Raw genomic sequence first — 24691 nt, 5'->3', positions numbered from 1 at the left:
AGCACACTCCCTTTCTAATAACTAAATATAATACAGTTTATTGTGGAATCAAATTAAGGGCCATTGTGAGTTAAGATATTGAAAAACTTATAAGTTTAGCCTTAGATATAGTTTTCAAATTTAACATGCACCAAAAGAGCGTACTCGCAATACTTTTTCCCGCTTTTCCAGTTGTACACACGGCAATGTAATTTAGTTTTCTGAAGGATACTCCACAGTCAAAAAGGACTAATAAGTCTTAATGTCTACTAAATATACTGTAACAATTTTTACTTTTATGCTTTCCCATGCTAAACCCTTTGCCCCATGAAAGCAATAATCGTCTACCTGGTTCACCTTTGAACTTCCGACTCCTAAAACACAGTACCTCTAGCTCAGCAGTGCTTAGTAGTTACTGAATGAAATGCCCTTCTTGGAAACTTCCCTTACCTTCCTACCCAAACATTTCTTTAGGTTCAGTTCAAGCCCTACATCCTCTAAAAGATCTTCCCTTATGTAGATATACTGTGTTATATGGTATATTACTAAAGCAGTACCTTGGTAACTAATTTCCATGCTTTTCCGAAACTTTTGCCTTGAAGATATTTTCATTATAGCCTATCGCCCCTTAATTTGTGCTCTACTCTTGTTTTTAAGTCCCCATCCCCAAAAACATTTAACACATTAATATGCACATGTAAGTGTTCAAGTAACTCTTGTAGAATAGGTGAGTGATTAATCATGGTTACTATTCATTCATTCATCAAACATTCTTAGAGTTCATGCTTAGTTCCTGACATTGTTCTGGGAATGGCCAGTACACTATTAGATAAACATTTCTGTGCTCTTGGAGCTTATACTAGCAAGAGGCACTCAATCAAACAAATGAATAAATGAGGAATACAAGAATATCAGGTACTGATCAGTCCCATGACAAAAATAGTTATGTGCAAGGGTGTGACTAGAGGCGAAAACATTAAAAGTAGATGTTTGATGATTGCCTCTTTGAGGTGTTAACAATTGAGCTGAGACCTGAATGGATAGATAGGAACCTGTCATGGAAGGATCTGAGGAAAGAGCCTTCGAAGTGGTCTTGGGCAGGAATGAGCTTGTTGGTTTGAAGGTAGTGATGAAGAGGACTTCTGTTTAGAACATCAGGTTTCCGAGATGCTTCTAAATGGAGATACAGCCACGTGAAGATGCCCTGGAAGCAGTATGGGTTGGAGTCCTGGTGGCGGTGTGGAGAGAAGGGAATGGGGCAAATATAAAAGCATGTGGTACTTGTGTAATGTGACTGGATGAGATTAGAACCTCCTGGAACAGTGTAGCCCTAGAAAAGATAGAAACCCAAGACTGAGTCAGGGTTTAAAAGGAAAGCCGAGGATTCAGCTAAGGAGACCAGGAAGCAAATTAGAAAGAAAGCCAGCAGAAAATGGTGTCAAGAATGCATTCCAAGAATGAGGGAATGGTCAATTGTGTTGACTGCTGTTGAGTGGACTGGTAAAATGGGCAGTATGGGGGTCACAAGAGCAGTTGTGATGGCACTGTGGATGTGGATAGTAGCCTTTTGGGAATGGGTTAAGAAGAGAAGAAATAAGAAACAATGGAGACAGCAAAAGTTAACCATTTCAAGAAGTTTTATTGGGAAAGGGGATAAAGAAGTTGAAGCTATTGGGTTGTTGGAAAAGTCATGATGTATTTTTTTCTATGTTTTTCGTTGCAAAAATGTGTCGTGACTTTTCCAACAACCCAATAGAAGAAGATTGGGGGTTAAAGGAGGGATGTTTGTTGGCTTTTAAAAGAGGGTTAGTAGAATATGCTTGTAAATAATGGGAATAACCAAGTATAGATGGAGAAATTGATGAGACAGCAAAGAGAGGCTAAACTGCAGAAGCAAATTCCTTGAAAAGTTAAAAGGGGTTGGCTTCCAAAGCACAAGTGATACAAGTTTAGTTTTTAATAACTGCAGGGAGTAACTATGAAAATGAAGACTATTTCACAAAACAGAGATATTTCTGTATTCAAATGTTGAGAAACTAAAGCAGGCCAAGTGGAGCTACGTAAATTTGCTGATTTGGGGCCATTTTTGATTTGCAAAAAATACCACTTTTCAATGGCCCAAACTTACATGCCCACATAAAATAGCTTAGAATAGATGAATTGAAGTATATGATGAGCTCATGGATGTTTTCGGTTTTCTCTTTTTTCTAAACTTTGTGAAAATTTTCACATACTGTTAAAAACAAATAAAAGGAAATATTAAATGACTCTTAAATTGAATTTTGCCTATTTCAGCTTAGTCTTTAGGTTAAGTCATGGTGAGTGCTGAACAGAACAGGCAAAGACAGAACCAGATCTGTATAACTATTCTGGTTGTCCTGAGCCTCTGTGTTCTGTTCTAAAGGATTAAAACATCTACTATTACATACTTCGATACCTTTCAATCTTTGTTTCTTAGTGACTCAGATGTCAAAAGGAAACAAAACAAAAAAAAATTAAATGAATCCATGTGTTTTATAAGATTTGTCTCTAAAAATGTGTCTGTGGGTTAAATGCTTATATTTTCTTTTGTCCCAGGCTTGTTTATATTTATCTTCCACTGTGCTATGAAGGAGAACGTCCAGAAGCAGTGGAGGCGGCATCTCTGCTGCGGCAGATTCCGGTTAGCAGACAACTCAGGTAAAGGGGCATGTTGGGAACTGGTTTTCCCACCTAGGAGTGGTAGTGGGGCATGTTTGTCATTTGGCCTTCCATCATCAGAACAACCCAGTCCCAGTGGTAGCAAGTTGTAAAGGTGGAATATGGGAGGATGCTTAGTTGGAGTCTTAGAATTTTCAGACTGCAAGAGACCTGAGGACTGTGGGCCAGGCCCATCTATTCCGCAAAGGAGAAGCATCAAGTCCAGACAGGTTAAGTGAATTGCCTAAGATTTTACAGCTAATTTAACAAGTCAGATATCCAGAGGTTCCACGGTACCACACCCACGTTTCCACATTTTTGAGGTTCTCAATTACGTTATTAGACAAAGAGATTTTTTGCAATACTATAAAAAAACGATACCTGAAGAAACGTATTACTTTTTCTTTTAACCATCAGTGGTTACTTCTCACCCTTAGGATATTAAAGTAAGATTTTAAATAATACAAACACAGCGTCACAGTAAGAAACTTACTGTTTCTTCAGTTAATTCTTGTTTACATTTACTGTTCTGGATAAGTTACTTAAATAATTCAGTGATGATTCTTCAGGGCAGAAAATATTCCCCATAAAGCAGATTCATGGAGAGATGTCATTTCTTGCAGACTGGAGTAAGACAGCTACCAATATCATCAAGAAAAGTTCTGATAATCTAGGAAAATCTTTGTCCTCAAGCTCCATTGGTTCCAACTCAACCTACCTTACATCCAAATCTAAATCCAGCTCTACTACCTACTTCAAAAGGAATAGCCATACCGGTGAGTCCTTCTGGCTGTGTTGTAAATATGTTCTCTGGTACAGTTCTCATCACGTTTTCATTGTGAAAACTGGCATACCATGAACACTGATAGGGCATAGTGCCCATTAGGCTGCTAATTTTAAATTCCTGAAAATCAAAATCTATTGAAGACCTTATGTGGCACCTTTGTGAAAAAAAAAAGAATATATATATATATATATATATATATATATATATGTGTATATATATAAATTTTACAACTAAAATTGAACCTACATAGCCATAATATCATTAAATCTGAATAGTATTGCAACTTCATTTGATTGAAAACTTAGTTTTCTTTAAAAAATTATAGTGTCTTATTTAACAAGTTATGTGTTTTAACAATATAGAAATTGAGTTGCGGAGTATTTCAGCATAGTATGAAAGTTACATGGCAATTTGGCATGGGAACAGGAAGCAACACCATCCAGGATGTATGTCACATTTAAGACTTAAGTCCTTAACCACTGGAAGTATTATTGGCAGTTGTTTAAATACTGATTAAATTTGAAAGAGTAGAGCGCATTCTATTTGGAGAGTGATACAGGATGGTGCGAAACACCATACCTTTATTGATTTCCTGTATCTTCATGTTTACAATGACCACACGTTCTGATACTGAGCATGTGTTAAAACAATCCTGAAGACGATGTGGAAATACTCTTGTGCGGTACTTGAGAGCCAGTAAATGGTGTAAAAAGGGGGCGTATTTTAATAATTTTGAAAGACAGTCGCACAATTGCTACTTTTAAACATTAATTAAACCTCAAGAAAACAACTGTCGACGCATAACACTTTCTTCATCACAGATGCTTCTAAAAAGATGATGGAAATACTTTTTAATTTTGAATTTGTTTAGCTACTGAACATAAGCAGCAGTGAATGGCACAGAAAAAAAATTCACCTTTGGCTTTTTTCAAGTAGGGAGGGTGTTGTGTGATGTGTAAAGGTGCATATTGCAAACACTTGAATTTCAGATGACCCTTATGTACATTTGAATCCTTTCACAAGTCCGTTTGTCCCACTGTCTATGTCCCTGTCCTTCCACTGGAGTGGCCACTTTCTGGGATTCAAGATAGCCCAGCGGGAAAATGTGTGAGTGTATAGAGAGATGGTTAATTCCGAAATTAATTAAAGAGAGATCTGAAAACTTGAGACAGTTTAAGAGTTTCTTGGAGTCAAGGATATTTTGGAGACTCAAACAAAAGTTATGGACTCTCTTCCAGAATAAGTTGCAGCCTTTGATTTGGTACACAGACAGTTTTGCCTAAAATTGAGAGACCTGTGCACCCCTGCTTGAAACACCTGTGTAAGAAAATGAATAACAGGTGTCATCTGAGATAGCCTGAGATAGATTCTTCTTCTTAATTAGTAGTTTCCTGGCACAAAATATCTTCTATTTATAACGAATCAATTCTTCACTTTATATGGTCAACCTTAAAATTAGATACTCATGTTGCTTCCCCTTCTAAAATGCAAATAGTTAATGTATTATAAGTCAGTTATGAAAGAATAGGAGTTAGACCAATTGAATTCTTTTGCTCTTAACACAGCTGAGAATAGCTAGCTTGAAGAAACGCCACTATTAAAAGAGGAGAGAAGATAACAAGGTGGACAATTTGGAATACAGGGCATTGGGGAAGCATTATTGAAATATTTGAAAGTGTTAAGGACCATGGGGAAGACTGACTAAAAGATACAAGGAAATACAAAAATGGAGGCACCAAAGAAAAACTAATGTTTCAAAATCTGTTTGTTTTTTTTTAAAGAATCATTAATGTTTTTCTGTTTCCCATAATAAAACCCGTGGGGTTAAGTGGGCTCTTGTCAACTAACTTAAGGATATAGCCAGCTATATGATATTACTTCTATGATATAATAAATTCTGGTTTCTCATCAACTGACACACAAATGGCCTCCTGCTGCCTCGCCAGTTCTCAGGGGGACTGCTGGTGTGTTGGGTCACTTAAAGTATGCATAGAGTCACTGCGTATCATAGGTATCTAGTTGGTTTATTTCTTGGAATTGATCTAGAAATTCATATGTTTATGGTATAGATAATGTCTTCTAAGAGCATTCCTTCAACAAAAGTGGATCATTCAGGTAAACTTTTATTACTTTTTGAATGCATGACTTTTTCGCAAGGTAATACGAGAATATTTGCATGGATTCAACTAAGATTCTTGCTGCATCAGCAAAATTGCTTGTTCTGTACAATACTTCTCAGCTGGCACAATGACATTCCTGCATCGAGCTAGAATTTCTGAAATTTCAGATGGTCGTGTGCTGTGCTGGCTCTTCTCTGCATGGGGGTATCTGCAAGCTGCTCCTTCTAGGAAATGTACCGTGCTCGAGAGTTAGTAGGTCACATATCAGGTAAAATAATGAAACAGAAAAAAAAAAGCAATACTTGAGAGGCTTGTGTGGGAAGGGAACAAAATGAAATGCTTTACTTCTCCTCTGCTCTTATGAATTACTGGATATGTCATGGTACATTCACAGAAGTCATACAAGAGAAATTGTCAATCCCAAGCCTGCTTTTTGAGGATTTTTATCTGCTTGAATTGTCAGCATAGGTTAAATAATAGTTCATTTCCCTAGCCCCTGGTTTTCAAACTTTAGCCACAATCAAAATCTATATTGCCTATAATGTATAATCTAACCAGAGGACTGGGAATTGCATAGATATTGAAATAACAGTCCTTGCTCAGAATTTTACTGTATTAGACTATGAAGACTCAGAAACTGGGTCACATATTGAGAATGGAACTGGTCAAAAATCTCTGAAACATATATGCCCCTGGATGTTGTCAGTGAAGCAGAATGATTATATCCTTGAAGTTTCTTTGAGGATGTGTAGTTTTCTAAAAATATCAAGCACAAATTGTTCATTATTGAGACTTAAGTCAATGTAAAAATCCCCAACAGAAAACCAATGGCTAGTGAATACATGAACTGAATGAAGGAAAGCCCAGAATCAACCAGCTTGCTGAGAGCCGAATGGGAGGGGCCCTTACGCAGCGAACACCCTGAGCCTTTTTCTCACCAATCCGGGCACATCCTCATTCTGCCACGCTTCAGTCTGCCCATTCTCCCCGCAAACCATCTATTCACTCTTGCTTCCTTTAGTGCGGGATGAACACGCCATTTCCTGTTTCAGCCTTCATTTAAGTGTTTGTTCCAACACCGGATCACAATTGAACAATTTGAATCATTTCCAAAGAAAACAGATATAGGGATGATGGCTTGTTACCAATTATTGGTGGATTTTTAATGTTGTGTCACATACTGGGTCCAGTTTGCGCAAAACGTAAAATGGCTGGATCGAGCAGTCCAGTTACTGCAGCCATGATTCCTAGAAGCGGTATTTCATGATAGAGTGTTTGCCTCTTCCACAGTGAGTAGGGAAGCTACAGCTGTAGGAAACTGAGTACTTTGTAGAAGGTCGTATTTGCTCCTTCATCAGTGTGAAATCTCTGTGGTTAATTTTAAGGTAGAATTTTTCTCCAAAATGTGTTGGGAGAGGGAGCAGGGCTGAATATAAGATATTCATAGGGTACCTAAAGATAGCCATGTGTATTTGTAGATAATAGAGCTTAAATGAGTTTCAGAGCACTCTCTGTACCAGTTTTAGAAACTTTTGGCTCTAGGGAAATAATATTTAAATATATGATATTGAGAAATTCGGCACAAAAATATATTAGCAGTCCTTTATTATCAATTGCTCTGATATAATTGCTGTTAGCAATAACATCATTTTGAGACTGTAGCACAGTTAAAAACATATACTCAAATATTGTTGAGAAAGATAATTTTGATTTCTATAATTTAGAATAATGAATAAAAGATTCCTTTTTTCTATACTCCAATCATTTCACAAGGCAAAAAACCATGGGGGAAATGTGTTCAAAATAGCCTTTTATGTTTATCTTCATTCACTTTTATTCTCCAAAATTCTTTAAATTATATTTTATAAAAATGTTATGAAAAATGCCAATCATATATAAAAAATAGAGGAGATCATATAACAAATCCTTTGTACCTCTCAACTCATAGCCGACTACTCATTTTTCTCTCCCTGTATTATTTTGAAAACATCTCAGGCATCATTCGTCCATAAATATTTCAGTATCTTTTAATTCACTTGTTATATAATCTGTCACTTCTTTTGAGCATTTCCCACATTTTTTGAGGCAATTTTCTGATTATTTTATTCATCGACCCTGAATAATGCCACTTACAAGGATATTTCTTAAAACAAACCCCAACACAAACCCCTACTAGAAGGCAAATTAACATTCATTTATATCTAGGAATGCACTTTGAAGATGAAAAACATGAATTTTTAGTGCTGCCTATTACCTAACCTAAGAAAGAACAGAGCTTCACTTCTGTTCCAAGGTTCAAAATATGTGTCCCCACATGGTGGCCCTCAGGCACGTCACCGGCGATCCTTGCAGACTAATTTCTTGTATCATTTCTTGCAGACAATGCTTCCATGGACAAGTCCTCATCAAAACTGACCCATGCTGATGGAGAACAAACATCAATCATCCCTGTTCACCAGGTCATTGATAAGGTCAAGGGTTATTGCAATGCTCATTCAGATAACTTCTATAAAAATATTATCATGTCAGACACCTTCAGCCACAGCACAAAGTTTTAATGTCTTTGCTATAAGAGCAAGGAATCAGTCTGCAGAAATGTGACGATCTACAAGCAGTGAAAACTGTGACTAGCAGATGTAAACGTGCTGTTACCTAGGTAACTGCATATGTATATATATGAGGAATGTATTTTGGTAAGAAGGCTTTTATGAAATTAAAAATCTGTCTTTTCAGTGTATTTCTTCCGTTGGGTAGTTTCCACCATCACTAAACCTTCAGTACTGACAGCAAAATGACTCAGTAGCCGCAGGGAATATGATTTTTTTAAATGTGTAATTGAATCAGACTAATCAGATCTTGGGGAGATATAGAGGACAAGCGAGAAACAGAGCTAGGGAGAAACCCTAATTTAGAACTCATTTGCATCCTACCCAATAATTAGGTGTGGATATGGCCATTTTCTTCATCATCTTCTCAACCATCAAAGCATACTAATATTTATAAAGTATTTTGACACCCACAAGTCTCATTTCATTGCTAGTTTCTATGAGAAAATAGCATTTCCTTGTTTTCAATGAAATTTTAACCACAGATACAAAGAATGTTTAATATCCGACCCAAATATTCGAAAGGAATTTTTTCATATTACACCAAATGTTTAACGTTAAATGCCTTAACATGCTTAAGAAAGAAAGAGTTCCCCAAATTTGGACCTAGTTAATATGAGGCCATATAAATTTCTACTATCCTATTCACTTATCCTATTCAAGACACAAGGCTTAAGCGTCATTAATTATAATTTAATCTCATACATTTGAATTAACGTTAGTGTTGATGTTCCAATAATGTGGACTTCCCAGGAGTTGTTGAGGAATGAATCTCTTAGACCTCTGCTTTTGTTCCTCTCCTGAACATTGAGCCCACGGGCTCATGGGAGGAATGAGAATTTCCATTAGGCAAGCTCTGCAGAGAAGTCTCTCCCTTTTAGGGAATACAACCATTAAGACTCTCTCTTCCTGTCCTTGCTCTGCAGACTTTAAGACATTTACAGTTGCACAAATGCAAAGCCTCTTACTTCCCCTTTTAAGAGTTCTGTTCCAAGGAATATAAACTGAGACTTGTGGATGACTTATCATAATCAAGATAATTTATAAACATGTGGGTCTACAATTGCTAGCCTAAAAACTATCTGTACATAAGTCCTCTGATTATAAGAGCCAGAGGAGGTCTGGCAAGATAGATGGTGTGTTATTTATGGATTAGGTTTCTGCATACAAGCCATGCATAATATTAAGCAGCTTACCTAACTTTCAAACTCTCCTGAATAATATGCTTGCTAGGGAATGTGTAGGAGACCACATTTTAATTGTTCTTAAATGATGGAGTTGTATCCAGTTTCTTAGAAATCGGTCTCAGTACATGCTGTACCCTTACATTTACTCTGGGCTGTCTGGGAAGTATCAGGTTCTGGGAGGTGGCAGCCTAAGCAATGAGAAGAGACATTCTGGAGCCAATCTGCTTAAAGGCAGAAGCCAGAACTGAGCACCTGGGGGTCTTTCCCTCTGCTCAGAAAGCAGGTAACACTTGGTTAGAGACACAGGAGAATGTTCAGGCTCTGCAGCCACCAAGGGGCCCTTTACCTTTTGCTGATCTTCAGTCATGAAGCTATTTGCCAGACTTGAATGGGTGACAAGATAATGCGGTAGTGGGTTTTTATTCCATTGCAGTAAGGTGGAGCACTGTCCTGGAAGACCTGAGCACTGCCCAGCTTGGCTTTCACAGGGAAAGGGTGTAAATAGTAGGAAGGATAGTAAACCTTAAGGTCACTAGGATTCACTGCAGTAGAGCCAGATCTGTTCCTGTAGGCATATATTAACAGGCTGCTTTTTCCGGTTGAGGTTATGTATAGATGAAAATTAATCTTAGTCACTGAATCTTCATATACGTTCCCCCCAAGCCTTAGAGAGTCTTATAGAACTTAATTAGCTTTCTACTGTGAGATTTCTACCTGAAAGTGCTTATTGAATTAATAGTAATTAAGAAATAGCTTCAAAAATGGCTTTGATTTCTACTCATATTTATCTACATCTGGGGGAACTTTTTTTTTTCATATTTGCCAAAAATGTCAGCTCCATTTTAGAAATTTCCAGTAACGAGGTAAGGAAATATGTAGAAACAGATGAATAGAAATGGATATAAAAGACGGAGCCAAATTCGTTTAGCCCCCTCAGAACAGAATTACAGGAATTAGGCTGTGGAGTAAAAATTTAGTTTAACTGAACTTTGAAGATAGTATCAATTCGGACTCTGGTTTTTTTTTTCTTTCTTTCTTCTTTTTCCTCTTTTTTTTTTTTTAAACTACATTGTGTTAGAGTCTTACTCAAGGCTCCTGAGATGTTTTCTGTCCTTGTCACCATTCCTTGTACTGTAAAGCTTTTCTTTGTGCATTGTTGGCATAGACTCTTTTGTACATATTTATTTATTTGTGTTTATGAATGTCAGCTTGTTTTAGCTTTGTATCGCCTGGCTCTGTTATTTTAATTAACTTTTTGTTGGAGAGACTGTATATATTTTTTTCTAAATACTTTGTGAAATAGTTTTCTATAGCAATATCTTTGAATATGATGAATAAAAGTGACTGTGAGGGCAAATTAAAATTAATAGTAAGAAGCTACTATGGCTGATTGGCCATTTTACCTAAATGGAAAATGTTTTTCAAATAAATACTTAATGTTGTTTGTGTTCCAAATTATTCAATTCCTTTATGAGTAAATGTTTTTATTCCTGACTCTTAAATAGGAAAAGATTATTTGACAACTGGAAAATAACCTGCCACCAATTAAGTTAGTGACATGCACTACTTTGCCAAAACACTAAGAATGACTATGTTACAAAGATCCAGTTTACTGGAGATTAATGCATTTTGAAGTTCTTAGATTTTCTTAAGATGACTGATGTAACGCCAAGCTCTGTGGCAGATTAAAAGTAATGTAGGTTTCTTTTTTGGGATGTCTTCAGCATCCCGAAAAGGGAACCAAATCAGTACTATTATGTAGAAGTTAGGTCCTGGGATGTTTTCTCACATTTACAGTTGCTATTTTCATTGTGGGAGGCTTAGAAAATGCCAGACTTTAGCCAACTTCACTTGTGTGATTAGAACAGAGCCTCCCTACTTCCTTTTGCTGTGGTTATTTAGGATAACTCTTCTCTGCACAGAGCCAGGGCCCAATTTGGCTCACAGCCCTACTCAGGGCTAAGCTGCGAGGCGTGTTGGCTGGTCACTGTGAAATCAGGTCTTCTGAGCCAATGTTCACAACTCCTGGCCAAGCCATGTTAAGAAAACAGGCAAGAAGTTGCTTAAGATTCATCTACAAGCAGGTTACTTCAGAAAGCTTAAAGTAGATGGGAAACACTTATTTGATTTGCAGGCTGACCTGTGTTTGTAGTATTTTGAAAGCTGAAGAAATTGGGCTTTATAAATACAGTGTTTTGGAAGTGCTTCTGTGTTTTCAGTTGAATAACATTCTACTTTCTCATATAAAAACATTGACTATTTCTCCCCCTTTCTGTCTCCCTCCCTTGCTCTCTGTTTCTCTCTCCTCCCCCTCAACTTCCCTCCTTTTCTCAGGTCTTCCCTCCCTCCTTTACTCCCTCTCCCCCCTCTCTCCCTCCCTCCCATTTCATTTTAAGGAACAATACTTAAAGCAGCAGTGTTCTTTTTCTGCTTCCCTAGAGAAAAACAAGAATAAATGTGAACTATTCAAATGTTTGCATTTATAAGCTATAGCCTGTCCAAAAAAATGGGGGGGGGGAGGGAAATGACATGTTTTATTACCACAGGCAGCTTCAGCCTAAACTAAGTAAATTGGATCTGATAGAAAAAAAAATCAAATCTGTAAACATGTTTTGGTGCCCGATACTTCTTTGCTATCTCTTGTAATCTTGACCATAATTCTATGGGAGGTGGGGGCAGTATTGTTATTTCAATCTTCCATCTGGGGAAACTGGTGGTTAAAGTGGGAAATAACTTGGTCATGGCCACAGAAAAAATAAGGGGGATTTAAGCCGAAGACCACTGGACTTGGTGTTTGCTATTCTATGGCAGAGGCCCCCTCCGAAGAACCTGCACCCTCCTTAAGGAAGGTAATCCAAGGACGGGATCCATGGCATGACATTCCAATGAAAGCTTCCAGAACGTCAAGCGAAAGCTCTGGAATAGCTGAGCCGTGGTGGGGATTTGGTCTTTGAAGTTTTGATAGCTGCTGATAGGCCTCTCTTGGGAGAAAGGAAAGTCGTTCCAGGCATGGAGGTTGGAAAGTCCAGGGCGGTGAGTGGAACATAGTTGAGGTTTGCTTGATTGCGGGGTGTGTGGGGGAGCAGCCCACAGTGTGAGTGAGAGCCCAGTGTCTGCCTGGGGGAGAGATACTTATCAGCAGGCACCAGGGAGGCGTGCAGGCTCTAGGCAAGGAGGGAACAGAATCCTCGCTGGAAGGTGACTAGAAGGGTAATTAGAAGACAGAGCGGCTGCACTCAGGGACAAGAGCGAGGAGGCCTCTGGAGAAGCTGAGAGAACAGCAAGGCCACTTGAGGAACCATGTCTGGGATCACAGGTCTCAAAAGAGCGATGATGCCTGCCTGCCGCATGGCTTTCAAAGCAGCAGAAAGCCCACCTTTTCGTAGGTGCTGGCAACATGTCCTCTACCTTTCCAAAATAAAAAAGAAAACGAAGAGGCTTCTGTCGAGAAATGTGGTGAAAGGGGGCAGTAGAGCAGGTAGGCTAGTTGTTTAAAGGCATATATAAACATGAAGAAAGGATGTCTTACGGAGTTTCACTTTTGTTCTATGAACAGGATACCGTATTTGAAGGTGGGAAAAAAGGAAGGCAGCAGAAAAGAGTGGGTGGATTATGTAACATCCTGAGAGGATGAGGGCGATGGCACCCACAGGTGGAGTGGGTCCTGGCAAAGACAAGAGGCACAGCTTCCTCCTGAGACTGAAAAGCAGGCTATTAGATGAGATGAGGGATAAAAGGACAAATCATAAGGAAAGCTTGTTGAGTTTTCTGATTTCTAACAGTTAAAATCATTAGAGGCTCATTTCACATGCTGGGTATGATAACGGACGTGGTATCGGGATGGGGATCTGAGTCAAGTTTAAAAGATGTGAAACAGCCTTACAGAGAATGCAAACCCTTGGCTAAATTAGATCACATATATTAATAAGTGGTGTTTGCCCTTAGAGTAGCTTTTGCAAGTATATTCCCCAAATCATCTCATTAAAATATTTTTTATTTGGCATGTTTTGAAAACCTAGTTCATGTCAAGGTTATAACTAAATGTTTAATATTCTAGAGTCTCAAAACTTACTGATCAGGGATTTATTTTAAACATTTGTGAATAACTGGATAATGAGTAATTTCAGACATACTTCAAAAATCCTTTGAATCTTTTAAATTACATATTCTGGTTGACTTATTTTCATTCTGATTTAATTAAAAGAATTTGAATAAATTCAAGATGTCAACAAGAATAAAGTATTTGATATTCACATTAAATATATTGTAATATTGATACTTACAGGGTCTAGTTATAGTTTGAGAAAATAACAAAATAAGTAGTTTACATAGGACCAAAAAGAAGATCTCTAAAGCGCTACAGTATTTTCTTGTTTCATTGTCCTAAAGCTCAATCAAGTGTATTAAATGACTAAGACCCTATGCTAAGTGATGGTGGTTGCAAAACCAAAATCAAATGCAGAACTTTACTACAAGGATCTCACCGTCCAGAAGAACTGACAGACCTGACACATTTGAAACTATTTTAACTCAAATAATAATTGGTTTACCTGTAAATACCTGAAATGTAATTACGGCTAAATTAGAGCTAATGCATTGTCTGCCATAACACCTAACAGCAATAAATATTAAATACCTACAATGTGTAGCGTGCTTAAACTTGATAATTTATATTGTTACTAGTTGCACTGGATTATGCTTGTGCTCATCATTTGCGTAGGCATTAATAGTGGCATACTGCTAGCCACGTAAGAGGTGTTTTGGTTAATGTTTATAGAATTAAATAGAAATTTATATGTGATTTACCTGGTTCATTTGCATTTTACATTTTGGAAAAGTTTATCTCAAAGTACCTAGGATTTTGGTAGGTTTGCAAACACCTGGAGTGGAAATACAAAGACCCTTTACCCCAAGTGCTGTATGTCACCTTATGTGAGTCAGGCAAGGGGGACAAAAAAGACACCCATTTGATATTAAGTCTGATCCTTTTTAATGGTATTGGAAAAGGAACTAAGTTCAAAGGAAACCAAGCCTGAGATGAGTAAGTACTTAAACTGGTTTCTGAGCAATTATCTGGGAACTTTTTTGTGGCTCAAATTGGCTGCCATATTAAGGAATTTAATGTAAGAGCACAAAGGGCCCTGAGCCTAACAGCCACATGTGCAGCCAGACTTTGGGTCATCTGGGGCAAGGAATGTTGGTTTTGGACATCAGGAAGTTATTTTGTTTGAGATGCTATAGTTTGTTTTGTTTTTTAAGACTATTTTTTAGAGCAGTTTTAGGTTCACAGCAAAATTGAGAGGAAGAGATTCCCCTTATACCGATTCCCTGCTCCCACACATTCACAGCCTCCCCCATTCCCCACATCCCCCCCAGAATGGTACGTTTATTACAACCAGTGAGCCTGCATGACACATTATCACGCCAAGTCTGGCATTTACCATATCACTTTTAATGTGGTAAATACTGTGGGTTTGGACAAAAGTGTAATGGTATCTATCCATTTTTATAGTATCACACAGAGTAGTTTCGCTGTCCTAAAAATTCCCTGGGACTCCTTATCCCTCCCTGCCCCCAACCCCTGGCAACCACTGACTTCTTGCTGTCTCCATAGTTTAGCCTTTTTCAGAATGTCATGTAGTTGGAATCATACATTACGTAGCCTTTTCAGATTGGCTTCTTTCACTTTGTGATATGCATTTAAGATGCCTCTATGTCTTTTTATGGCTTGATAGCGCATTTCATTTTAGGTTGAGTAATAGTCCATTGTCTGGATGTACCACAGCCTATCCATTCACCTACTGAGGACATCTTGGTTGCTTTCAAGTTTTGGCAATTATGAATAATGCTACTATAAACATCCATGCGCAGGTTTTGGGGCGGAGGTAAGTTGCTAACTACTTTGGGTAAATACCAAGGACCATGATGGCTGGAGTATTTTCAGTTTTGTTTAAGACACCACCAGACTGTATTCCAAAGTGGTGATGCTATAGTGTTTCATCTTTGCTTGTTTCTCCATATCTGCGGCCGACTTGCGTCATCTCTAAGGCCTTTATTTTCTGTGACCTCACAGCTTTGTTTTACGTGAGGTCTGAAGTTACCACGGTGCCAGGTCTGGCCTCAACTCTAAACATGAATTTACAGTTCCAGTTCTCAATACCGTCTTCCCATGGTTTCAATATCTCTGCTTATGTTCTTGAGAAAGAGCCCCTGACTGACTCAGTTTTATTTAAGCGTGCATTGCCCGAAAACACTTGGTATGCCTGTGGCTGCACAGGCTCACCCATCAACAAACTGTGGAGGAGGGCAGGGCAACCTTGCTAATTCAGACAGGATTCAATTAGAACAATCGGATTACAGAAAAACAAAAAAACACCAAGGGATTCATCAAAGGATGTTAGCTTATTGTATCATGTTGGGTCATCCAAGAGGCAGAATGGATTTAGAAATGCAAACAACTTCTTGGGAATAATACTTGTAAAAGATGAAGGAGAGAGGGAACAGGAGTAGGCAAGGAGAACCTGCAGGTGTCACACCTGTGAAAGGAGGAGGATCGGGGAGAAAGAGCCTCAGAGTTGGTACCACTCTGAGCAAGGCGTGGCCAGCCCAGCAGGGAGCCCCCGAAGACCTGTCATGTAGGAGGGCTGAGTTGGGTCGACACAGCCAGACCCTGCTGCTCTCACTGTGCTCAGCTGTTGGCTGGGGCTGCTTAGGGAGAGACCGTCCTTAGCTCTAAACCAGGAGCAGCTCTCAAAGGTGCTGTTTCTGGAGGCCATTAGCTGACTTCCCTAGTTGCAGGAGGTTCTCTTTTGAAAGATCCAAGTGGTGTACCCCATAGCCAACCCTCCATATTCACAAAAATCCAGGATGGCTAGAGAGGCTGCCTTGCAGGCTATGTAACCAGGAGCAGCGATACCAAGGCACCCTGCGGGTTGCTCCCAGGCATCGTACCCAGCTTCTGAGCACAGGCCCGGGAAACGCTGAGCACAGGACACTCGTGAGCAGTTCCTTCAGCCAGGGAGTTACAAAAAGAAGAGGTTTTATTAATAAAAAGTGGGGTTTAGTGATTAACTGTGACTCTTCATTATTCATATTTTTCTCTGTCAACTTTTACTGTGTAAAATCAAGAGATGTTTTTAGAAACCACGCTGCATTGAGCATTTGAAAAATATTTCTTTTCATTCGTGTGGTAAATGTATCTGTTTCCTTGAACGGCTGTTATGTTACTGAGAGAACGGTGGTAACTTGGCTAACAAAAGCCCAGTATTTGTCAGACTTGCTTTGCATGAACTTCTGGTACATATGATTCTGTTCTGGTTAAGTTGTAATTAAAGTCTGAGATCCCAACCAGCTTAGCCTGGGCTCTATTTCTATCTGTCTAGGAGTTCTTACAAATGAGAAAACCATGTTACAGCCTGCAGTAAGGCTGGTAAACCCTGATACTGTTAATTAGTAAGAATAAGAAGAACTAGAGAAAGAAGCCATAGATAATGATTATTGCTTAAGGTTCAGAAAGGTGAATCAATATTTTGCTAAAGGCAACTTTGTTCCTTCACTTTGAAGGAATCCTAGAATGTAGAAGAAACGCCCCTGGTTTAATTCTTAGGAAATACTTACCCTGCTAGATATGGTCTGTGCTTTGTGACTTTGGTATGTCACCTATCTGCTATGGACCTCAGTTTATCTGGTAAATAAAAGAGGCTGATTGGACCGGCTGAGTGGCTCAGTTGGTTAAGAGCTTGCTCAAGAGTTTGAGCTCTGAGCAACAGTGGTTTGATGCCCGGCCTGAGCTGAGCTGCCGCTGAGCTGCCAACAGGCGGCAGGATGGCTCAGCTAAAAGAAAAAAAAAAGAGGCTGATTGAGTGTTAAAATATTTTCAGCACTAAAATTTTAGTTCCCTTCAACTTCTTTAAGTATAAAAATGCTAGTAGTTGCCTTTTATATACAGATTCCAGAGACCTAAACACGAAATGTCCGACAAGACATCTGATCTCGTTCAATATGAATTTTTCAAGGGTATACATGTATATCTTTTTATTTCCAAGTAATGCCTTTTCTATACACATACTTTAGTATTTTCAGGGCACTAGTTAACTATTTTAAGGATAAAATGGGTAGGAAAATTCACTTTCAAATCCAAAAAGAGGAGATAGACCCGCAGGAAGGCAGCACTCATTGTGAACATCAGACAAAACCCCAGTTTTCTTTCAGTCAATCTGTGGAATTAATGATCCCCACAACACGGGCACAAAAATCTCATTTCTTCTCCCCAGCTGTGTCCCACCACTGTGCACAGTCCACAGGGGGAAAGAAGAAAGCAGAACAGCAGGACATACAAAGACAGCAAGCAAATCAGATTTGACAGTGGCCAAGAACTGTCCTCAGATGTGCAATATGGGATATCTTGCTGGGAAAGTGACAAAGGCAAAACCGATAAGTTCCATTGAATAAACACACAAGACGTGCCCCATAGCACAGATGAGCATCTTTACCTTCACCCCTGGATGCCTAGGCCAGGTTGGCATTCAAATTAGAGAAAGTCGTGGGTATATAAACTATGGAGGGCAGTTCTTAGCATGGAACTCACTGCCGAAGATCCAAGAAGCACTTTAACGAGATAATAGCTCATGAGATTCCCTTTGACGGGCCCTGAGCATCTCCTACATTGTACCAAACATGATGTTACAGACATGACAATGGGAGATTATCTGTGGCAATGCAAGTATGTGGGGCAGAGCAAGAGGGATGCTTGAACAACTTTTAAATCAATGCAGCTACGAGATTAGTATCGTAGTATTAAAAAAAAGTAACATATATTCCTGCAATAGAAATGATCAGTACCTTGATTGTTTTAACCAGAAACTAATGAAAACCTATTTCTTTAAAATAAAAATTTGGGGTAGGTGGATATATATATATATATATATATATATATATATATATATATTATATGGATGCATATACACATACACATGGACTGTTTTCTGAATAAAGGACTCAGAATTGTATAAAGGACATTTTCTTCTCAGGAACAATTCTCCAAACATTACAGTTAGATGTTTTACTAGAACTTTACCACAGTTCTAGAAAAATCAGTTTGTAGTTACAAAATATTGGCTTTTTTTTTTTTCCTCATCCACAAAAACTATAAGGGATTGCTAACATAGTTGTGGCTTTCATGCTTCCAAATCATTTTCCCAATTCGCTTGGAAATTGTTTTCCTTCAAAGGATCTCTTTTTTAAACATTTGTTCTGCTATGTTGCATGGTCAATGTTTACTCAATGAAAGCCCTTGAAGGTGAAGCACTCTCTCCCTAATCCTCCAGTTAATTTTTTCCCCATATCTCATTTAGCATGGACGGGGATGGATGTAGGCCTGAGAAGCCCAGAGTCACTCACTGCAAGGAAACAGGTATGTCATTGGCCTGGGCTTGTTTTCAGTTACCTCATCCGAGCCCTCTCATCTCACCAGTGTGAGAGCCTAAGCACTTCCTGAAAGAATTCCGATGTGCAAAGCCTTGCTTTCTTTACAGTCACAACAAAACAGCAGGGCAAGTCCACTTGTACCCTAACCCCTCCCTCCTTCCAAATTCTTGTTAGCACAAATCTCTGGGAAGTCCAGCGTCGGTGGGCGGAGATCCAGAATCTAATGTTTCCTGCGTGATAGTGTTATTTCCTAAAATTCATGGAAACGAGCTGTTATGTTTCGTGAAACATTCCTTCTCTTAAAAATCACCCCATATTGTTTAGGCAAAGGAACATGGTCTCCTAGAGGACCCCAAAGGAAAGTTGAGTCCCTATGTGTGTCCTTCACAGAGAAGAAAGCAACTCTAGACTTCAACTGAGATTATTGGCTTCCCTCTTGAACCCTGAACCTCAAAATCTAGAGATAACCAGGGTGTGGTTGGTATCTTCTTAAAACGATGATCTGTTTACTTGATCAGTAGGCTAGTTTTAATACGACATGGGGGCAATAAAGCTCACTTGTTTCAATGGCTGTATTGAGTATACATAGATCTGTGTGTATGTGTCTGTGTGTATGTACTTATATGTCATATGCTATATAACATATGTAACATATGTAAATATTGATTATTCAGGGTTCTCCAGAGAAACAAAACCAACAGGATGTGTGTGTATAGTGAGATTTATTTCAAGGAATTGGCTTATGTGATTATGGACATTTGGCAAGTCCAAAATCTGATGGGATCAGCCAGCAGGGTGGAGACTCAGGGAAGAGTTGCAGTTTGAGTCCAAAGGCAGTCAGCTGGCCAATTTCCTTCTTGCTGGGGAATTTGGGAGGGGGTGGGGGGGGTGTCAGTCTGTGTTCTATCAAGGGCCTGAGGACATGACTAATTGGATGAGGCCCACCCACATTTGAAGAGGTAATCTGCTTACTCAGAATCCACTGATTTAAATGTTAATCTCAGGTGAATAAAGTAAAGGAATTAAGAAGTACAAATGGCCAGTTATAAAAACAATCATGGGGAGGTAAAGTACAGCATAGAGAATATAGTCAATAATAATGTAATAACTACATATGGTGTCAGATGGGTGCTAGACTTACTGGGGTGATCACTTCATAAATTACGTAAATGTCTGATCACTGTGTTGTACACCTGAAACTAATATAATGTATGTCAACTGGAATTCAAAAATTTAAAACATTTTTAAATATTAAAAAAATAAATAAATAAAAAACAAACAAACAAACAAATAAATAAATGTTCATGGCATTCAAAATACTCCTTTACTGAAACACCTAGAATAATGTTTAAGCAATTAGCTGGGCGCTGTGGCCCAGCCAAGTTGACGCATAAAATTTACCGCCATTACATTAACAGAGAGGGACTACGTGTCAGGTGCTTTTTGCAGGATGCAATGATGTTAACCACTTCATATGCCTCTTCCTATTCTCGGCCTCACACAGGGTTAGGACGTTTTCAGAAGGTAAGAATTTTAGCGACTCCTGGAGTTTAAAAGGGGTGATGCTCATTCATATCTTTGGAAACTGTCTCAGAAAAGGCTAACATAACGGGAATGGAAGGAGGTCATACGGCCATGCCCCTCACTCCCAACTTCTCTGGACCCTATTTCTTCTTTATACTATCTTTGACTTCATTCCAGCTACCAGGGACTCTCCAAAAGTCCAGGGAAATGATATAAAAGTATCATTCATCTCAAATAAAAACATTAATGATATTGATGATGCTTTCTATCCCCTAAATGTAACTTCCTTAATTCAGAAGAGTACGATGTTGTGGAAAAGGATTTGCTATTCAGAAATACGTTCTGCGGTCTCAACCATCACTTACTGGGAAATAGCTTAATTTTTCCAAGCCTCAGTTTTCTCATCTCTAAAGTGGGAATGATTCTGATGATGTAAACTCACTTGTGAAGAGCAGTGGAGATAAAACATGTGAAAGTATTTTGTAAATGATCAAGCATTATGGTCTCAATTAGTATAACCAGTTTTCCAATTAAGTCAAATTCTCTGAGTTATAGAATCTGGGCCCCATTCATAGTTCCAGCTCTCTTACCACGACTGTGGAAATTGTGATTACTAAAGAAGGCATCTCTTGTGTCTACGTGAGGTTACTAACTTATCACACAGGAATGTGACCTTAAACTCAGCAGGGGAGACGTCTACCTAGTGAGTCTGTGGCCCTAGCAAACGCACTGACTCCTTTTTTGGAGATGCTGCTATGTTTTGGAATAGGCTGGATTTCATATTGGTGAATCCTTCAGTTTCAGGAATGCTCCCCTCTTACGGTACAGCCAGTCCTCTCCACATGGGTTGCAACACTCCCAGAAAATTAGTAGATGTACCTCCGTCTGGCCTTGATGACACTAGAAGCAGAAATGTGAAGTTCCATTAGGCTTTGTTGCTCCTGACAAAAACAAATGTCAGCGAGGCCAATGACAATCTTGTGCCTTCAAAGCCCAGGCTCTCTCAGTGTAAACATACAATCTCCACGACGTTCTGCAGATGTTGCCAACTTGTTAGTGGAAAAACCCTAAGTGTGCAATGTCTCCAGAGTTTATGATATGTTTCTGTCGGAATACTGGTTTCTAGCTGGGCTGAGGTTCTCCGGCTGTCATGAGGATTTCCTTTTCACCATTGCTAGTCTATAACAAATGTTTCAGTCTTATTGCGATCTATCCATGGCATTTTCGTACTCCAATAAAATTCATTACCTTACTCTATCCTGACCGTGTCTCAAAAATATTTATAAACTAGATTACTAGAATAATCATAATAATAGCAAAAATATTTTCTACTTATCCTGCTTGTAAATTTTCTATTAATTTGTCAAATCACCCTCATTCCCAGTAGTTTCCTTAGCAAGCGTGTATACCATCCGGCATAGAAAGTATTAAGAATTCGTAAAACTTAATGTTACTGTTTTATCAGCTTGCACAGAGAACTATTTTGCATTCCTTTGTGTTTTTTATTTTTCTGCTGAGTTTGTAAAGCCATATATTCTAAAATTCGTTCAACAAATTTTCACTGAGTATACCATGAGGCATGTGGACCAAACCATCCTACACACCGCAACCCGATTAATTTTCCTAAATTTAAGTTCTGGCTGTAGCACACTTAACTCCTCCCCATTCTGGTCTACTAAATTGGGTCTAAAGTCTTTTCCTTATAATTCTAGGCTTTCCATAGTACTTGGATCCATGACCCAAGTGAGCTGTTTCCTTAAATAAGTCCTACCCCTTTCCTGCCCACTGACTCAAGGTCACTATTATCTCTGCTTTGGAATACTTTCTCTTATGCTCCAGCCATTTCATATGGTCCCCATTTTAAATGCCTCCTATAACATGAAATATCCCCTATCATCAAACAAACACCATTTTTCCATCTATAAGCACCCATAGCTTTTTCACTTCCTTCTGTACAGTAGTCCTTTGCGAGATTTTCTAGTCTCCTCTGTGAAGACTGTAAGCTTCTCTAAGGCAGGAACGGTGGTGTCTTAACCATTCACTCATTCAATGTCCATTTCAGGAACAGATTGTATTTCTTAAAGGGTGTGAACAGACAATATGGAGCCCGCGACCTAGGTGTGGAATCTGGTTATGCCCAAGATAACCATAAATGTATTTTCCAAAAGGGACGTTTTGTATAAGGGGAAGCTATTGATAATTGCACCGGAACAATAGGCATAAATCGTGACTGTCCTCAGCACACCATGACATGGTAAATTACTGAATCTAAGCCGTGGTTTTCTCACCTGTAAAAATAAACATGCTTTTACCATGCAGTTAGAGGGGCGTTAATTGAATAAATATGTGTAGAGCACTTAAGACAGTTCCTGCTTCCATGATTATTATTGTTGTTATTACTGATTCAACTGTGTATTGAGTGCTGTATTAGTCAAGCAGGTAAAATATGGGCCCTGCACCCAAGAAGCTTATAGTCCAGTAAAGAGACAGATGTGAAAATGAATAGCTACAATAAAGTGTTAGCAGTGTTGAGGTAAACATGTGGAGAGGTGTCACAGCCCCAGTGTCAGCAGGTAAGACCAGACTGTAAATGGCAGTCAAGTCCAAGTATTTCCTCCTTAGATTTAATTAGGGAAACAGGTAAAAATAATTTTTAAAATTTCTTGATGTCCTTGTACTTTCAAGGTTTATACAATTCTATTTTAGTGAAAAGCCTCTTTAATCTTAATATGCATGAATAAATTTTTTTTTCTGGTAAGGTTAAAAGGAAATGATGCAGGGTCAACAGTGGGGATAAGTGTTATTTAATTGTGAGGGAAATGTTCCTATGACTCAGATCCGCTGCATGAGAACAACAGTAGAAGCAGAAAAGGGGAAAGTCGATTTCAGATTGAGGAGCGATCAGGAAGAGTTTCAAGTAGGATGTTCTTCTCTGAAATAAGTCTTGAAATGTGTCCTTGTGTCCTGCAGTGTCGCTAAAGTCACTTATTGAGTTCTAGTAACTATTTCATAGATTCTATTGAATTTTCTATACATCTAGGAAAAAATATAATATTAATTCTTCCTTTCCAATCTGGATGACTTTTATTTCTTCTTGTTTTATTGTACTGACTCAAATGTTGAGTGAAGTAGTAACCAAGATGGGTTTTATTTTAGATAATCCTTTACTGTTACGTAAGCAGAATAAAGTAGAAAAGTCACATGATCATCTTGATACAGACAAGTCCTTTTTATCATAAAAAAGGCAAACTGTTGGCAAACTAGAAAAGGATGGAAACTTATTTAATCTGATAAAGATAGCTACAAAATAAAAACAATAAATATCAGATTTAGTATTGAAATATTAAAAGCTTTCCCTACATTTGAGAACAAGACAAGAAGACATGATAACAATACATCTACTCAATAGGTCTTACCAGGACAATAACCAAGAAAAAACAGAAATTGTAAGGATTAAAAAGGAAAAAAAAAAGTGTAATCATGTGTAGAGAATATGATTCTGTGCATAGAAGATCTAAAAGCATTATAAATGAGTTATTAGAATTAGTAAAAAAAAATAATAAGTTTACTGGATAAAATGTCAAATAAAATCAAATGTATTTCTACATATTTTTATGTATTTCTATGTATAAAGTATCTATGTATTTCTATATATAAGCAATAAGTTATATAAAAATGAAATTATAAATAAGTGCCATTTGCAATAGCATAAAAATCTTAACTGTAGAGGAAAAATGTGCATGATCTCTACACTGAAAAATATAAAGCATTATTAAGAAAAAAATGAAGGGCCGGCTGAGTGGCTCAGTTGGTTAAGAGCTCGCTCAAGAGCGTGAGCTCTGAGCAACAGCGGTTCGAGTCCAGCCCAAGCTGAGCAGCCGCTGAGCTGCCAACAGGTAGCAGGATGGCTCAGCTAAAAACANGCGTGAGCTCTGAGCAACAGCGGTTCGAGTCCAGCCCAAGCTGAGCAGCCGCTGAGCTGCCAACAGGTAGCAGGATGGCTCAGCTAAAAACAAAAAAAAAACAAAAAAAAAAAAAGAAAAGAAAAAAATGAAGATGACCTGAATAAGATGAAGCCACATATCATGTTCATAGACTTAAAAAGTCATAATATAAAAATACCAACCCTCCTTAAATTGATATAATATTAAATTCAATCTGATTTAAAACCCCAGAGGACTTTCACTTTTTGTGTGTAGAAATTAACAAGCTAATACTAAATTTTTAATGGAAAAATGAAGGACCAATAGTAACTAAGGCAACCTTGAAGATCTATGTTGGAAGACTTACATTACCACGTATCAAGATTTATTATAAAGCTACAGTAAATAAGGTGACATTGACATGGAGATTTGACAAATGCAGATATAAAAGAGAAAGTCC

General features: G+C 38.3%; 1 protein-coding gene across 6 annotated transcripts in view; it reads left to right on the top strand.

Moving 5' to 3' along the window:
* Positions 1–10816, top strand: part of ADGRG6 (adhesion G protein-coupled receptor G6) — a 136848-nt gene extending 126032 nt beyond the window's left edge. For 4 of the 6 annotated variants that reach the window (XM_019653790.1, XM_019653787.1, XM_019653788.1 and 1 more), the window contains 3 exons: positions 2557–2658; positions 3282–3434; positions 7945–10816. In XM_019653790.1, the coding sequence (XP_019509335.1) occupies positions 2557–2658; positions 3282–3434; positions 7945–8123 (434 nt within the window). In that variant the 3' untranslated portion in view covers positions 8124–10816. Of the gene's footprint in view, positions 1–2556; positions 2659–3281; positions 3435–5514; positions 5561–7944 lie in introns of all 6 variants that reach the window. The other 2 variants (XM_019653792.1, XM_019653791.1) reach the window with 1 other exon arrangement.
* Positions 10817–24691: the final 13875 nt, after the last annotated feature.

The sequence above is a fragment of the Hipposideros armiger genome, unplaced genomic scaffold (assembly GCF_001890085.2).
Source record: "Hipposideros armiger isolate ML-2016 unplaced genomic scaffold, ASM189008v1 scaffold_206, whole genome shotgun sequence".
Lineage (NCBI taxonomy): Eukaryota > Metazoa > Chordata > Mammalia > Chiroptera > Hipposideridae > Hipposideros > Hipposideros armiger.
Note: the sequence above shows the minus strand (reverse complement) of the source record. Positions and strands in the feature narration are given on the sequence as shown.